The 18,712-nt window shown below is 36.4% G+C and overlaps 1 protein-coding gene across 1 annotated transcript in view; it reads right to left on the bottom strand.

Annotated features, from left to right (window-relative positions):
- The window catches only part of LOC107083550 (D(2) dopamine receptor A-like), a 35,197-nt gene extending 16,818 nt beyond the window's left edge, over positions 1-18,379 (bottom strand). Inside the window, exons 1-3 of the mRNA XM_015372869.1 lie at positions 18,269-18,379; positions 4,314-4,712; positions 3,053-3,162 (exon numbers count right to left, since the gene is read on the bottom strand). Of these exons, the coding sequence (XP_015228355.1) occupies positions 3,053-3,162; positions 4,314-4,685 (482 nt within the window). The 5' untranslated portion in view covers positions 4,686-4,712; positions 18,269-18,379. The remainder of the gene's footprint in view (positions 1-3,052; positions 3,163-4,313; positions 4,713-18,268) is intronic.
- Positions 18,380-18,712: the final 333 nt, after the last annotated feature.

Below are 18,712 nucleotides of genomic sequence, written 5' to 3'. Positions count from 1 at the left end.
ATAGATAGATAGATAGATAGATAGATAGATAGATAGATAGATAGATAGATAGATAGATAGATAGATAGATAGATAGATAGATAGATGGCATGCCTACTGCTAGTACTAATCTTTGCAATTCAGACTCATCTACTGATCTTTCTGATGCCAGTTTTGCAGAGCGCTTGGCAGAGTTTATGAACTAACAACAGAAGACTTGGACAGAAAAAAACTCAAGTTTTTGTGCAAATTGTGCCCACTGGAAATGAACAAACAAGTCCTTACCTCAGCAACGTCCACTTCAAATTGAAAGAGACACATCGAGTTAAAGCATCTGAGCTATCGTGGGAAATATCTGCTACTGAATGAGGAATGCAATAAATCATATTTGATACAGATCTTTTTAGCAGAACCTGAATGTACTCCTACGTTTCTGTAGTTCTGTGAAATTTGGCTGAATAAATGCTTTACTGCACATACAGTATACCTTGATTGCATTGATTGTTTTCCATTTCTTTCTCTATACTATGATCACACATTTAAGGGTGATGTTATGATGTTCTATTGTGTAGGATTGTTGCTCAATTTGCCAAATAAACTTGAGCTAGTTAATTTATAGGTTTGTGAACCTAGTCCATTTTTGAAAAACGAGAACTATGAACGTGAACTAGTTCATTTTTAGCTGTAAACTAAACTTTGAGCTAGTATTTTTTAACTATAAACTGGCACAACATTGGTGACATCAGCTTCAGTGTATGTGATATATTTAACCGAAGCAACTTATAAGATAACTCATTAAGCAATGTTGTTTTATTCGCTTCTTGTTTAGGGTGTCCCTGGGATTTTATCTCACATCATTGCATGTAAGAGTCTTTACCAAATCTCATCAATATGAAGATCACAAAGAGGATTTGATGATGGATAACGACTTATAATTCAAATGCTATGCATGCATAATGTTCTTCAGTCAAACCAAAATTAACCTTATCTGTTTTTGTTTGTTTTGGGTTTTTTTGGTAACTTTTAAAGAATCATAAAGACTTGGGTCGATGTACCAAATTGGATGTGTAAACTGGTGCAACCTAAAAATGTCGATTTGAGAAACGAGGACACAGCTCTAGACAATTTGCCTGCTGGGTGTCTGGTGACCTCCCCCAGGCCCAGTGAAGAGGGCATTGACTGGAAGATCACATCATTAAATGTGTTATAAGGCAGAAAACCTGCCAAGATCACAGATAACTAAGGATGACATTGGGGATATAAAATCACAGACTCCTCCTGCTGGGCCGATAAACAATCAAAGTACATGAGAAGCTTCTTGTCTTACAGCTCATTGACAGGTAGAGGCTTACATCTAAAACATATCTTTTTTTGCAGAAAATAAAATGATAAAGCAGTTGGACTACTTGGACTTGTAAAAAAGTTCTTTTCACTAAAGGTTTAGACAGATTTGCCATCATTCCAGCTTGGCTATTTGTTTATGTTTGCACAATTCCAAAACACTAAAGTGAACCACTATATTTTTTTAAACTATTATTAGGCAGAAATTCAAGGTAAGGTAGCTTTAAATATATTTTGGAATACTGTCGGAAACTTTAGCTATATAACTAGGAGAAAAAATGCTAATGTCTTTCTAGTTTACATTATTTACTGTTAGCAGGTTATTATAAACAGAGTGTTTTTTCTACTATTCTAATAACCAAGTTTCCTTTCAGAGCTTTGAGTATGAATGATATGAATAATCATTTCCTGAAAAGGTGTTCTGAAGAAAAAGACAATCTGTTGTCAGAGACTTAGTTAATAAATAATGGTATAGAATAAAAAGAACTTAAAGGGGAACACTGTTTGATTTACATTGGCCCCTTGATTTTACGTTATTACATCATGTTTTACTCACCCATATGAGTTTTGTGTCATTTGGAGCTGTTCTGAAGATATTCGGTTTTGTAATCCAAGTAACGCCTTCCTATGGGCAATGACTTGAAGGCACAAACTAAACAGTTCATAATTTATTCTTTATGGTATGCCGGCATTCATAACATGTAGGCGAATCACTGTCCCCCAGACATCCGCGATTATATTTTTTATTTTTATTTATATTTTCTTAAAACAAAGCGGAGCGTGTATGACATCATCTGTGGCCACCTGTGGCCCGGGCTTCCTGTTACGACTGGAGTCATAACAGGAAGCCCGGGCCACAGGTGGCTACGCTCTACCACTTCTATTAGTTCGGCTAGCTAATCTGAATTCGCATTTCGAGAGCGAGATCATCTGTGGTAGTAGCACTAGACATCTTCCAGGCATGTGACTAAAACTAGCAGCAGTTCAGTGGACAGGATGAATGAATGGTAGCCAGCGCGCGCGGATGACGTCATACACACTCCGCTTTGTTTTGATGATCATTATGTAATAACGTAAAATCAAGGGGCCAATGCAAAAAAACGGTGTTTCCCTTTAAATTCCTGACCTGGGTGCATGTTATTTTGTTGAAAATACAGTAGCAGCCATTCAAAATGGCCCCTTCCCAGTCAAACGCCAGCCGAATGTCAGCCAACTTCCAGCTAGTGGAGTGACCCCCTCCTTCTCCTGGGCGTGCATATTTTTTTTACTCTCACTCGCTTTTCTTTAGATCTTAATGTCCACAAATCATGACAGAAATAATATTTTAGTACAAAGATTGATGATTAAAAAATGAATCTCAGGAGACCAGCCAAGGGCCCTTCAAGGAAAATGGGGAAATTTTAAATGGCTTCTACTGTATGTTTAATCTCTATTATAGTTTTGCTTTCATGTGTCTGAGTTTATTAATAAATGCTAAGCCTCTTTGATCTTTTCTCTGACTGAATGTTCAACACCTCTTTGCTTTTGCAATTACCCTCCTTTGTTCCCTCACTTATATTTCTCTGATTGACATTGTGGGGTCAATATCAGGTAATTTTTCATTTTTGTCATTTTTTTCCCCTGGAATTTATGGTTTTACTTTGCTTTTGCAAAAGTATAAAAGTTTAGTTCACTAGCCTGTCTTCCCTTTGTCATGTTAGGTTCATTTCAGAAAAAAAAAGAGGAGCCCTACCTGTCGATGCTGATGGCACACAGGTTGAGGATGCTGGCAGTGCACATCATGACGTCCAGAGTGAGCAGGATGTCGCAGTGGATTAGACTGAAGCGCCACTCGCCAACAACCTTCAGGAAAAAACAAAATAAACCAAAGTTATGGCTCGGTTGTCACACAGGGACACAGCAATGCACTTATTTTTGACAGTTTGACCCTTTTAAGATGTTATAGTGGTTGAAAGACATTGAAATTATGATGACAGGCATAACATTTTCCTATAAAACTCAATAAGATTTTATACAAGCTAATGGGCTGCTCCTACTGCTAGAGAGCACTTATACAAACATACATAGATTAAAAAGTAAACTTCATGACTACATAAGTGTTTAGTAACTTTAAAAAATAACTAAACAAAAATATTGGGAATTGCATTTATGCAATAGTTACTGACAGAAATCAGCTTTTGTTATTGCAGAAATTTCTTATTAAAAACAGGAATTGATACAATTCCTATAAAGAACATATTGGTGTAGTTACTTCACTGAGAATAAATTTTGTGTCAGAAAACAGGCAATTATCGTTAACGAATAATCTGTGCAGTCCCTCTAACAGTGGAAAACGTTTTTTTAATTCCTTGGAAAGAATAAAATATAGCTATCGAATCTATTATTCTTCTAGTAAACTTCCTTCTTTTGTCTGACTTTAAGCACGCGATGCATTGCCAATGCAATATCAGTACTTGCAAAGACTGAAACTGCATGTTTATGCCCTGGTGTGATATTTGAAAAGAAGTTTGGGTGTAATCCCTGTTCATTTAAATGAACATAGTTGGTCAGTCAGACTGACTTTTTAAAAGGCTTGATGCTCAAAACCAGTCATTGTTGTCACTGATTAAGAAACTAAAGCCAATGACAAGTGGTTGAGAAGTTTCAAAATTAGTCAAGTCAAAGAGAGAGGAATCAAAACTATGGGTAAATAGCAACAAACATAATTTCTATTGACGGATATGCAAATATAATAAATGCATGTTTTTTTTTCTCCTCTCTCACAGTGAGGAAACTAAGGAGAGGACATGCAGAGCCTTGCAAAAAGTAAAACTTTTAAACTTTCACCAAAATAATATATTACTGGCTTGAAATGATAACTTTAATTTGTTTTACATTTCATCCAGCAATACATTGCTTTAAACCTATGGAGAGTCAGTGGTATTCATCTCTGTGTCAGAGTGGTTGTTTCCCAGTGTGACTAAGAAACAGAATTATGCACACTTGTACTGTACCTCTAGGTAGACACCCCAAGGCATGACCAGCGTTGCAAGCAGCAGATCAGATACAGCCAGGGAGACGATGAGGTAGTTGGTGGTGGTCTGCAGAGCACGCTCCCGAGACACAGCCACACATACCAGTACATTCCCAAACACCACACAAAAGATGAGAAGGACTAACAACACGGCGTAGAAGTTGTACGGGGGTGAGGAAGATGCTGGAGAGCTGGTGCAGTTGGAGGGTGTCAGCAGGGAGGAAGAGGATGTGGGATAGGATGAAGGGGAATAAGAGAGGTCAGGTGTGATAAAGGCTGAGAAATTGTTCCTAAGGGAGGAGAGGGGAAGGGAGGGAGAGGTGGTCTTCACTGACTCGTTGAGTAAAGTCATGATCTTGCTTCAGTGAACATGATGAGGCTGAAAGTGGATAAAACAGAAATAGGAGGGGAAATATAATTACCAAAAGACCTCACAGGACCCAGAGTTCATTCAAGTGAGCAGATACAAACACTGTCTTTTTTTTTTTTTCAACAACAGAGAACATCAAAAGGAAAGGTTCCTGTAACACCAGTGCTGGAAGTTTTGTCCCACATCAAAGAGAAAACTACATAGGAAATCACCCAAAGGACAACACTGTAAATAAATAACATATAAACTCAAAACCCTGCTTCAAAGTTAAGAAAATTCATTTAAAAATTGAAAACTTTAGCAAATATTTCTAATATACTGTGGAACATTCTCCATTGTAATGGTATTAGTAATTTTGTCCTTCCCCGAGTTGTTCGGGTAACCTGACAATGATAATGATAGTCACTGGTTGTAAAATATGCAAACAATCTAAGGAAATTTTTAACACCATGTTGCATCACCTCCTTAACTCATAAGACGTGGTTGAAAAATGGCAACAACAAAAAAAGACTTTTAAGAGGTCAGTTTGATGAAAGTCATAACAAGGAACAGTAACTCAGAAACTGAAACAATAAATCGAAATTGCAAAAACTGAGCCTGAATGGAGCATATGTTGCTCCTAAACCTGAGTGTATTTTTTCCAACTTTATTGACAAAACAACAGATGTCTGAGCGTCCACACCTTTTACACTTATGGGGATGGCGAGGCAACCACTATAAAACCATATGGTTCTTGTGGTCATTAGACCACAAACTGCTGTTCCTAGGCTATGAACAACCATTTCAACATTTCAATGCGTAAAGCCAAATAAATAGGCAATCCAGAACAGAAAATGTTCTTTTTCTCTTGCTTCATGGATAACAAAGTGTCCACTCAGCATCATTTAAGATGACAGAGGTGTTTTATTTATCACCAGCTGCCTTTAGGAAGCCTGTAAACTGCCACAATACAGGATTAATGCTCAGCTCTGCTCTAATCCATCTTTCCATGGCCGTCACTGGTTGAAACGCTGAATTAATTTTATTTGAGCAGTAGGGTTAGGACTCAATGGTTCTCATGGCAATATAAAAGACAGAAGGCAGGGGCTGTTTCATGACAGGAAATTCTTCCTCATACCTATTTGTGAGCAAGCATGGGACATGTACAGAGAGGTCAAGTTACGAAGTACAAATACTTTGTTACTGTACTTTAGTACACTTTTTAGGTATCTATACTTTACTCTATTACTTATTTTTCTTCCCATATATCATTTCTGACTACTACTCATTACATTTTCACACACAATATCTGTACTTTCTTTTCCTTACATTTTTAAAGCAAATGTTACTCATTACTCTTAGCTTCGGTTTTATGTTTATAAATATTTATTTCACGCCATGTGCGCCATCCAATGCAGATCACTGGCGCCATCCACATCTAGTGAAAACTAATGTAATTGGATAAGTCATATAATGCAAACACTCATTGGTTAGCTGAAGAAAATTATAATCAAAAGTAAGCAGGTGTTCTTCAAACTGCAAACGTGAATTATCTATACCATGCTACAATGTTGGATTCAGAAAAAGATGTTGAAATGTCTGAAAGGTCGGACACAGGCGAGAGCGACCAACAAGACCTCCCTCATCCTTGGCCATATCTCAAAGAATTTTTCAAAATAATTGAAAAATTGAGCTTTCAGTTCATATAGTGGCATCTGGCTGTTTTTTTAAGGTTACTTTATAGCAGTTTAAGTAGTTTTTGGAGCAAATACTTTTTCACTTTTACTTAAGTAAAGAGGTCAAGTTGAACAAATGTGTACTTTTGACACCACTGGACTTGTATGAGAGCAAAAAACAACTTCTCTATAAAAAGATAGAACAATCCAAGCAAATAAAAAAAAAATGGATTATATACAACATGAGAATATAATTTTTCTAAATTGGCCCTAATCAAGTTGTTCAGTGAAAGAACTGACATTTTAAGACTGTGCTTATGTATAAATACATAAACAAATCTTTAGTAGTATTTCTACAGTAGTACTTTCTTTTCGATTGTCAAAACTGCTGTAACTCCAACTGGGGTTTAAATTAAAGGTATAGGGGAGGATGTTCCTTTCCCAGTGGATCATCAAATTAAGTGGTTTTCCTAATTGTCAATCTTTCCGGTGATATGTTTCTGCGCAGGCGCAATTTCAGGCATATTTATGTGAGCTACAGTTTCAGCCAGTCATTGAAGCTCACCTTTCTCACCATGGTTCTTTGAAAATAGTGAATGTAGTGTACGAGAAGAAAAGAAAGGCATCAAAGGGGAAAATAAGACCAGAGTGTTTTGGGGGGATTCTTTCACACAATGACGAACACTGAAAGCACATGTCGGGCTTCCCACTGATGCCTTGGTAGCGAAGTTTCCACTCGACAGGTAAAGTTCTGCATGCTATTTTGAGAAATCCATTTCACATCACTACCAGTAAAACGAGGAGAAACGGGCTCATACATACTCTCGCACACGTTTGATATGCATTCCCTCTCTAGAGTAGGTACGGGGTTGTGCATATTTTTTGTTAAAGTGGAGAGGGTGGATCTTTTCAAAAATCTGTGGAAATCTTCCACTATACCTTTAATATGAAATTGGGAGAACAGATGAACACAAAAATCTGTATTAACAGGAAAAGGTGGACATTAGACAAATCTCTAATGCCAGTATGCATGCAGTAAAAAACCAACATAAGCAGTGATTATATCCACTCTTCCCCATTCTGTTCTTATCCCATTGTGTCCCCTCATTCGTCCAGCAACTACAACCAATAGTAACATGCAGAGTGGCACATCACTTATTTATTACCGAGAGAAAATTGAATAGGACCTTTAACCTAAAACATCATTATATCAAATCTGTTGTTAGCCTTTAGGAATAATATGAATAAATTCATATTCCTACATAGCTACAATGCTTACCTCACGTTGATCTCCAACAATAATAAGCACATTCTAGGACGAGTTGCCCATGATAAATCAACAACCTGTCTCACTTGTTGACCTTGTAAAGGACATCCACAGCTTATGCTCTAATCACTCAGATATACTGACAAGCTTCACATTCACACAAACACCCCTTGCTAAGAATCTAATAGGCCAACCCTTTTTAATAGATTGCTCAGACATAATCTGCACTTAATGTAAAAACTAAATCCTACATTTCTATGCCTTTCTTCCAAGGACATTTTATTCGTTCTTCATGTTCTCTAATTTTTATGTTCCTGTTTTTCTCTAAGGTTGTTTAATTTTACGTCTTTTTTTTTAAGTGTGTCCACAAACTGTCCTATTTTTTTAATTTCTGAATGAAAAGCCCAACCATAAAATAACCAATTTTTGACCAAAACTGTGGGCCAATATACTGCATGTCGGTAAAACTGAAAAAAAAAAAAAAAAAAAAGCAGGTTTCTAACGAGTGGCTAATTTTATGTTGGACTACTTCTCGGACTGCACATTGGGATAGTGGGTAGCACTGCTGCCGTGCATAAAAGGGTCTTTCTTAATGAAGTTTGCCTGATCTCCGCATGCATATGTGGGTCCCTGGCTTCCTCCCACACTCCAAAAACATGACTGTTAGATTGACTGGCATCTCCAAAGTCTCCTTAGGTGTAAGTGTGTGTTTGCATGGTTTTATGTCTTTGTGTGTCTCTGTGTTCATTTTGCTTTCATTTTTCTTTATTTAACCAGGTAAACCCTGTTGAGATCTGGATCTCATTTTCAAGGGGGACCTGGGCAGAGATCTGCAATAAAATGTTGCCGTGCGACAGACAGGCAACCTGTCCAGGGTGTGTACTCTGCCTCTCGCCCACAGACCGGACCCAACGCAACCCTGATGGAATAAGCTGGAGAAGATGGATGGATGGATGAGTACTTCTAAGATAGGCTAAAGAAACTATTAATTCAAAAGCATTATAGAAAAGCCACATTTTCTACTTACTATAATGCCTGCAGACATGTTTGCATGAGAGTGTGCAGCTAACTTTAAAACCTGTGTCCAGTATCCATTTCAGGTTTAATAATCAATTTCCTGGTGTCAAGTATTTACATCTTTTATCCTCCTGCAAGTAATTAGCATTTTTTTGTCATCTGCATATGTTCAAAATTGTATAAAGACTATCAGGCTAAAAAGCTTTCGCTAATTGCTCTGCTCATTCCAAGCAAACTAAGATTTGTGCTTTGTTAGAAGATCAGCACACACTATCAGGTTTTTTAAATATCAGGCCCTTAATATGATGTGAAAGCAGCTCTAATGATTTATTATCAACCAATTCTGCTAATTTGATTTGTTACATAAGTATAATCAACACAATTTGTTGAACAGGTATAATCAACACAAAATATGCCCTCTTTGGTACCAGTAAGTACATCTACTAAAATTGTTTGGAAGAAATCTGAAATGCATTAAACACTTTATTTTCTAAACTGTGTTTTATATAATATTTATGAATTTGACTCAGTAAATCTCACTTTAGTTTTATTCCTAAATGAATTCGGTGACATCAAAGAACAAGATGCCCTAAATACATAAGAGCATCAAAATAAAGTGTTGCAATCCTTAAGCAAAAAGGAAAAAAACAATTTAAACATTACCAGCTCATGCTTTGCCTAGGGTCCCTCGAATGGAACCTCTATTATCTACTTTGAACTTACAGCAGCAGGAAAATCTAACATGCTTGGCAAATACTCATAAATAATTTGATCAGAACACAAAAATGTTTCCTATGATCAAATATTTCTTCAAAAGTTCTTGAACAGATCTTGCTTCAATGTTGCTTTTGTAACACAACATATCACTTCCTTGCTCTCTTCGTGGAACCAAATACATAGATGCTGTTCAAAGACCGAAAAATTAAAACATTGTTGGAACACCAGCTGTGTTGAAATGTGTTTGTAAACAGAAATGACACACTATGGTGACAGCAAACATAATTGCAGAACTGAAAGCATAAGATCAAAGTTGAAAATGCTGTAGAGAAAAGAATAGAGTAAGTGCCAAAACGTCTCATGGGAAAACAGCAAGTTGGTTCAGTTTCTTTGAATTACAGATGGTCAGGGTGGCTTGGTGATTTGACTTTCACATAAAAAGAAGAAAATATTTGGCCCTGTTAGAAACCTCAATTTATATGATGAAAACCTTGGAAAAATAAAAATGTTCTCAAAAACTTTTTTGTTCTAAATAGACCATTTACACCATCAGGCCATCGTCTGATGGGGCCCGTCTCCAGCAGTCAATGGGGAAAAGGCGGGGTACAGGTTGCCAACACAAAAAAGACAAACAATCCTGCACACACACGCTCACAGCTTAGGACAATTTAGAGATGCCAATTAACCTAACAGTCGTTATTTTTGTACTGTAGGAGGAAGCTGGAATACATGTGGAGAACCGACAAAAGGACAGGGAGAACATGCAAACCCCACACACAGACACTGTGCCTCAAACCCTGAAAACCTTGTTGCTTCTTCTCTGTAAGTAGAATGTCATTAAAATATGTGGCTGATAAGTAACAACTCTGAAGGTTTGTTCATGCAAAATGCAAAACCTGTGAAAATTTTGCCAGATGTATCTGCTTTTTTCTTGCCTTGGAATTCGCAGTGCCAGGGAAAGGATTTCGCATGGCAAGCAATTAGCCCTGCAGGCGAGGTCATGGAGTCTGCTGGACATGGATTTGTCAAGCGACTGGCAGTACTGATTTTAAAAAGCCAAACAAAGCTGTTAACATTCTTGTTTCCACCGTATTCCTAGAGACAGAACCACTATGTTGGATTACCACCCCATCCATAGGCTACAACTGTTTGATGGTCACTTTCAGAGTCACTTCCACCTATGCATGAACCAGTTCAAGGCTCTGCTGTCTTGAGTTGGGGGAAAAAATCACCAGGACAAACAGAATGTCATCAAAGCTGTGGAGCTTGAGTATATGAGGCTGCAAGCTATTTGTGCACAAGCTCTACTTTGCTATTGGTAAGATATCCCCTTCCCAGCACTGTTTGTTTGTGTATGTGGCTGGTGACTACTTCTTCATTATCACCTAAAGTTTTTTTCTGATGCAAATTCTTCACTAAATGTTATATAGGGGTTAATTTTGATTAATTTACAGCTAATGGCTGTTTTTTTTTTTCTTTAGAGTTGCTTAATATCGATTGAATTAAACTGTCAATCTTACATGTCTGCACTTAAGTTTTATGGGGGAGTTTGTTGCTGTTTGCTACATTTTTCTAACTGCCTTTTTGTAGTTCTTTTCTCGAAAGCTGTAGTCACAGTTTGACCAATATCAATCATGTGCATGTCTGTCATGTAATGACATCCATAAGGCTGAAGGCTGTCTGGATTCAGCACAGAAATACGAAGTTCATTTCCTAACCTGCAAATTTTCTTACTGTTAAATCAGAAAATGGATTGGGAGTTAGTAACAGGAGTTAGGAGCAACAATTTGAGGTATTCTGATTGAACATGTAAACTTGAATGCTCCTATCAACCTTACTTCATTACTTAGTTTGAGATAAGTAAGGAGAGGAGTGACGTCTAATGTTATTAAATACTAATTGCAGATGGAAATCAAAATATGGGACAGAGACCAACAGGGGACACTTCATTTTGTCAGATCACATGGGACCTCCTGCCAACCCAAGACAGTTTTCAACCCTACCCTCTATGGCAGTGGCTACTTGGGAATGGCATAGTCAGCACCGTGAAGCAAGCAACAACTGTTGAGGCTGCAGCCCAATGGGCTCCACAGAGCCTACGTCAAACTCCAGAGTCAAGAGCGGTGAAAAATACACCTTAAAAGATCTGTTCCTGGAGTCATTACCAAAGTCCCTCTGTTCACTCTCTGTTCTTTAATTAGACTAGACTTACAAAGGGTAAATACCACTTAAGATGTATCCACTGTTTTTTAGAGCAGAAAAAAACCAAAAATATTAGTTGCATGCTGAATATCAAAACAATATTTACATAAAGTCCTAAACTCTTACAAACAGGCCAAATAATTATAACTGCACAGTTCCTACCTGTTAGAACAATGTTTTTAAACTTCATCTTCACCTGTTGACAGGTGTGCTTCTCTCCTGTGAGAGTTAACCTCGATAGATATATTGATCCACCAACATTTAACCAGTAAACTCGTTTTCCCCTTTAATGGTGTTATGATTAGACAAAGCTATGTTAGGCCATTTGTATATTTATTAGTTTGCCTGAATAGGTATTTTTGTTATCTGAAAAACTTTTTTTGCTTGTCAAAATTGACTTTTTACACAAGATGACATTCGTTTTACATCTTAAATACACCTTCTGGATGTCTAGAATTTATTTTCAGAATTCCATATTTCTACCATTACTGGTTGTAATTTGTATAATTTTGATCAGAAAGCAATATATATTTCAGATATCAAGAAAACATATTCAGTAAAGCTGATAAATGTCAAAACGTCCCTAAACTTGCTGTGAAAGGAGGCCCCGATAACTCTGTCTGAAGAGCCTTGATTGTTTGTTGCAACCATGAATTTCACAAGCACTTTTTTTTTTATTGTTTTTTTTTAGGCCAAATATTTTCTGAAAAACAAAGCGCTTACAACTACTTCTGGGTGATATTGCACCAAAAATGAATTGGCTACAAAGCTGTGTTGACAAAGGAAAATTGTCCTTGAACCTGGAAAAAAAAGTTCATGTTTGTAGATGGGCAGAGGTGAAATGATGTAATCAAATTCTTGGGTGTGACTAATGACTATAATCTATGGGACTCCTACCATTCAATGATTTTACCATACCTGAGATTCTATGTAGAATTCTGGGGTAACACCTACAGGACATCACTTAAAAAGCTAAACACGGTGCAGAAAAGATCCATCAGTATAATTCCTGAGGCTGGTTATCATAACCACATTAATCCATTATTCAATCATTCTTACTTACTTAAATTCTTAAATCTGGTAGAGATTCAAACATGACAATGAAAGCATAGAGCTAGAAACAACCAGCTATTAGACAGCATACAAAAAGTACTTTTTGAGAGAGATGAAGGGTATAATTACAGAGATTAATTTAATTTCAAAATTATATGTGCTTGAAAAAATGAAAGGTATGCTAATTTTAATAAATGGTGTGAAAGTGTTAAATTAAAGCCATTTCCACGCATCAGACTGATATGCTGAAACCAATTCCTTAAAAAGATATGAGATTCTAGATGGGTGGTGAACATCAATGGGTACTCTTTATGACTAATGATGACTATTAGATACATATCTAATGCCTTTATTAATGTGTTATAGAAATTTCTTGAAAAATATCAAATTAAGCATCAGTCTTGCTCCTCAGAGCAGCGGGCCCCACCAGTAGCACTTTGCTTTGGGGGGTGGTGGCTGTCACAATAAGGGAGAATGGTTTCAACATCCAAATATTTAGGAGCATCGCAGGATCATTCAAAAGCTTTAAATGAGATGGCTAAAACTGAAGCAGCACATTTGATGGTGTTTTTTTTTTATTTAATTTAGTTCATACAAAGCTGTGTAATCATAAAACATAATTTGATTTTCAACCTCCTATATATCTGATGAAATAGCTTTGAAACATATTGGATAAAAAAAAAACTGCTATAGAGAAATATTTGAATTCAGATAGCAGAATTAAATAAGAGCCAACAGACCTGTATTGAAGTGTCTGTAGGCACATAAACACCAAATCATTCATGCATAGGATACATATTCTAATTTCAATATGTAAGATTTACTGAAAATAGATGGACGTACTTTCAGGATATAAAAAAAAGCTTTAAGGACATTAAAAAAGTTTGACTTAGATAACAAAAATACAATGCATCCGACTTTCTGTCAACATTGATGAAAAACAAAGAAAAACATAAAAAGGACAATGTTGTTTATGACAGCTTATATCCTCTAACAGACTCTTATTTCTTCAGGTTAGATAAATCACTTTCAAGAACCTCTCATTCTACTATCGTCGTCCTCCCACTAACATCACCCAGCCTCTTTTTTCCTCTTATCACCCAATCCTCCAACAAAATATGCCCTTGATTCTCCTCATTCACTGCCCTACTCCTCCCTGGACACACTTGACAGTTCTATTACATTCTCGCCCTTGTCTGGCTCTTGCACTTCTGGAATTAAAAACAACTGCATACAGAGTGAAAGAAGTTTTCAAAATATATTCCTCTGTAAGTGAAAGCAACGAGCTGTCCTGCCATAAATCTTTAATTGCTCTCATTGAGAAGCGGGAATGAGACTCGGTGCCACTGGGAATGGTGTTCAGCTGGTGTTTAATAAGCTCTATGTTTATACTTCTCCACAAATCTTTCCCTTTTTTAACGACCCCTAAAAGATATTTGGGGCAACACGTTCATCCTCATATAAGATAACAGAGAAGTGAATTCCAACTAGGATTCAATCAGAATATCTATAACAGACTTTCAATCTGTTTGCAAGATTTGACTTAATTGATTTTGGGAGTTATTCATACTTTGTGTCGAGCTGATGCTACAGCAACAAATTGATATGAACTGCATTAGTTTTCCTTCTCTGTGCAGCTAGTAAAATCCCTTAACTTCAACTTTTAGAAAATTTAATTATAATGTTGCACTAATTAAACTGGCAATTTAATTTAATTCAATTTATTTATGTAGAGCAAATTCACAACACGTCATCTCAAGACACTCTACAGAGACAATTTACCAGATCATACAGTCAAATTGATTCAGAGTGTAATATCTAAGGAAAACCAGCTGATTGCATCAACTTATTGACCCAAAAGCAATCCCTCACACCAAGCATCTTTGTAGTGACAGTGGAGAGGAAAAACTCCCTTTAAAAAGGAAGAAACCTCCAGCAGAACCAGGCTCAGTGTGAGCGGCCATCTGCCGAGGCCGACTGGGTTTCAAGGAGACAGAAGCAGACTTAGAAAATGGAGCAGAGATACATACACATCTAACACACAGCAGCTTTAAAACTGCTGTTCACTTAGTACTGCATTAATGCATATGGATGGAAGGTTAAGTGGAAGTAAAACTTGCAGAATCAGAAAGCATGACCACAACCTTAAAAAAAAAAATTGGGGGAACTTCACAAGACGTGGTTTTCAACTGGAGCCAGAACTTAAAAGATCACTCAAAACCAGAATATTGGAAGAGCTCAGCCATGGCTGTGACACTCATTATGCTAAGCCACCCATGAAGTAGGCAAATGGTATGTCCCAAATCAAGGGCTGTATCCTCCAAAGGGCATGGTCCATGTAGACTGGGTCTTCAAAGACCTCAAAAACAATGAGGGAGGGAATTGTTCAGGTTTAAGCTGTGTAGCCTTTAGCAGCTGTCCACATCCTAACTCAGTGTAACTTTAGCTGCCATGGCAACCATGACAAATAGACCTGTGGAGCCTGAACTTTTCTTTTTTTATATCCGTTATCAGTTAAGATAAAACCTAAAAAACAAACAATGCCATTTCAGATGAAGGCTCCTGATTTTGACAGACACATGTCAAAAATCAAACAGGACATGTCTTCAGCATACTGTTTTTTTGTTTTGTAATTTTAGAAAAGCTCAAAACTATCTATTTTTAAATATATATATAAGTTTAGAGGCAGTATTTAAAAAAACAAAAGTTTTCCTTATACATATTTAGCTAGAACAATCAGGTTTATGATCATAAAGTCTAATTTTGAATCTACAAACTATAGGGCAAATTTTACATGTTTTTATGGATCCTAACTCCTTAATCCTAACTCCTAACTCCTTATATCATTTATTTGATCCTTGATTAAAACATCAAACATCCGTATCACTGTGATGGACTGGCGACCTGTCCAGAGTGTACCCCGCCTCTCGCCCATTGACAGCTGGAGAATGCATTGAAGAGCAAGTTGTTCATCTCTCAATATCTCCTACAGTAAAGTTAAATCAAATAATTACATTTTGAAGCTTTAATTTTAATTTTAGCCAGGAATTACAGAGTAACAAATAAAGACTTGAAGAAGCCAAACATGAACGCATAGATATTATCTCACGGAATATCCACCCAGAAGTTTAACAGTTTAAATCAGGGTCTAGTAGTCTGGAAGAAGAGTGAAGAGACATAGAATCCAAGTTGCCTCACGTCCAGTTTGACATTTTCCCATCTAATCTGCTTGTTTTTGAAATTCGTCTTTAATAAAGTCCATTGAGAGAAGCCTTATCCCGTAATCGTGCTTTACTTTTTAAAGTTACTTAAACATATACATTAAACATTTTTATAATGATCTATACTAATTGGTTTAAATTCATCTGAAATAACACAACAACAAACAATTAACTGCACTCTTGTAATTTTCAGGGATCATTCGATACTTATAAAAGGAATATAGACGAAATGAAAGAAAAGCAACAAAAGCCAAAATGTGTTGTTGCTTGTGTGCTAATATCTAATTTCTGTGTAAAAGTAGAAGCATTTTAAGAAAGAGTTACCAAAAGCTCGTAAAGTCCATAAAATGTCACGCTGAAAAGATAAAAATGGAATTGAATTAAGGAAAGTGCAGGTAATACTTTTCCCTGTGACAGCTTTCAAAAATTATCTGAATTCCTCTACTTAGACGAATTCCCCATCAACTGATGAGTATGAAGGAGAATCAGTTCAATGCAGAACCGCAGAATTTTCCCTCCTGAGGCTGAGCTCCATACCAGCCACAAACATTTATTATTCAACGTGCAATTCCACATCTCCTCCATCTCTTATTTAAAATGATACAGTGCAGCTCTTGGTAGTCACTTGTAACTGATGTGAGCCTGATGCGAACAAACCAAACGCACAGAACTCAGGAGTCAACAGCAGAAGATAAAGTGCTTAAGAGTTACAGCATGCAGAAAACGGCTAAGTCATTTTTTCCTGATCTGGTAGAGAATAAAACCTTTTTTTACTTTAAAATTTAATAAGAAAAAAGAAGTAAGCATTTGTTACATTGCAAAGATTATACACATGCTTTTAGTCATAGAACAAGGTTTAGCTTCATTTCCAAGCAGTGCACAAAAGAATAGCAAAAAGCTTAGACTTTTGGCTGAACCTATTAAGTAGATTACTTTATTTCAAATTAGCTTATTTTAAACATTATAGGAAAATATAAACAGAAAAGTAAATCAAATAGATTTATTTCAAAGTTTCCCAAGAAAAAAATCTTACCAGTCCATTTATAAGCTTAAACATGATTACGGCAGAGCCTGGGTTCACCATGCATTGTCTAAAACAAAAATAAAACTTAATGAAAATAAATGTGAAAACAAGAGAAACATGACACTTAGGCTCTTAGATGCTGCTTGTATTTATTGTGATAGAGCTACATGAGCATGTGCAGCATGCACTTTATAATAACACTATTCTTCTAGTTTAGCATAGAGTCAGGATTAACAGGAGTTTCTAAATAAACAAAAACAGGCAGACCTATAGATAATTAAGATGCTGCAACTAAAAAAATGAATAACAGGGGTATTTTAGTTTTTATGTATTTATTTATTTATTTTGCTCTAAAAACATCTGTATGAAGTAAATAAATAAACTAAAAATAAATAAGTTATTTTTTTTTGTTAAACTGCATCAAACTTCTCCAAAATATCCAAGTAGACAGATTGAGGTTTAAATAATCCAGTCCCAATGGCGGTTCTAGACAGGGGCCAACAGGGGCCAGTGCCCCTATAGATCATGTCCTGGCCCCTATTATGGCCCCTGTACTGAAGACATACTACTCAAATAAATTCTAATGATGAAATGCACTGGAACAGACATGGTTACTGATAGGTCCTTTGGGTCTATTTAATTTTTTTTCTTTACAAATCCAGTGATATTACAATAGGATCCAGGTTTTCTTCTGCTAAATCTTTTCTTCAAAACAAATTGCTCTCATTTTTATGGCTGAATTTATTAATTTCAATTCAATTCAATTCAGTTTATTTATATAGTGCCAAATTCACAACACATGTCATCTCAAGGCACTTTACAGTTCATTAGTGATTATTAGATTTTCTTGAGTTCTAATTCAGATTTTGTAAAAAAAAAAAAAAAAAAAAGTCATTCTAACTTAAATTAATTCATTTATGTTAAATTCCTAAATTATGAAAGTAAATTGACCTAGTAAGACATATAATTTTAATTGAACCTAATTTAATAGAAATTTCACTTCATAAAGCTCTCTTAATGTGTTTGAATCCCTTGTCCTGTGTTTTATGTCATGCTTTTCTGAGCCCCCATGAAAACATGCTGGCCCCCTCCTGGTACATTTGGTCTAGAACCGCCACTGTCCAATCCACCGGTTTAATTTCCTTACCCAGATAAATTAAAGTTAAAATAAATAGTATATAACTAGGATCACAATTGGGGGAAAAAGAATTAAAAAATACATTATTTCCAGTCCGTCTAAATGAAGGAGTTGAATAATTTCTTTAGGAAAAAAAAAAGTTAATTGGAGCAAAATTAAAGAAGATAATTAAATGATAAATTGCAATAAATTCTAAACTTTCCATTAATAAATCGTGCCTGTTCCTCCTCTGCTGGCATTTCAGAGCATCTTTACCAAAGTGCGCTCCTACCTGAACTTCAGCTCCGCGCTCCTCTCACCGAGCGGCTCAAACATCCGTCCTCCTCCCTCCTGCTCAGTAGGGAGATCTGGGAGTAACTGGAGATCAGCTGAGCAGCGGAGGTGCTCTTTGCAGCGGAGAGGCTGACAGCTGCTGGGGAGAGGACAGGGGGCTGGGAGGAGGGGGGCTTACATGCTCATTTCTCCTGTTTATATTTTTTTCTGGTGAGAAACAGCGAGAGCCACATGATTGGCTAGAAACAGAAAGGGGGTGTGGCCAAACTGTGAAGTTTGAGCCTCAGAAACTGACAGAATTTCAGGAAAATATGTTTTCTTCTAAATAACCTAAATAATATATACGCATGTTACATATTCTATGAGGTGTTTGCACACTGAATCTTGATCTGACCTGTTTATGGGAATATGTTTCTATCTATCCAATGGTGGTCTTCTTTTT

The sequence above is a fragment of the Cyprinodon variegatus genome, unplaced genomic scaffold, assembly GCF_000732505.1.
Source record: "Cyprinodon variegatus isolate N-32 unplaced genomic scaffold, C_variegatus-1.0 Scaffold77, whole genome shotgun sequence".
NCBI lineage: Eukaryota > Metazoa > Chordata > Actinopteri > Cyprinodontiformes > Cyprinodontidae > Cyprinodon > Cyprinodon variegatus.
The sequence above is the reverse complement of the archived record's forward strand: the minus strand, read 5'-3'. Positions and strand labels throughout refer to the sequence as shown.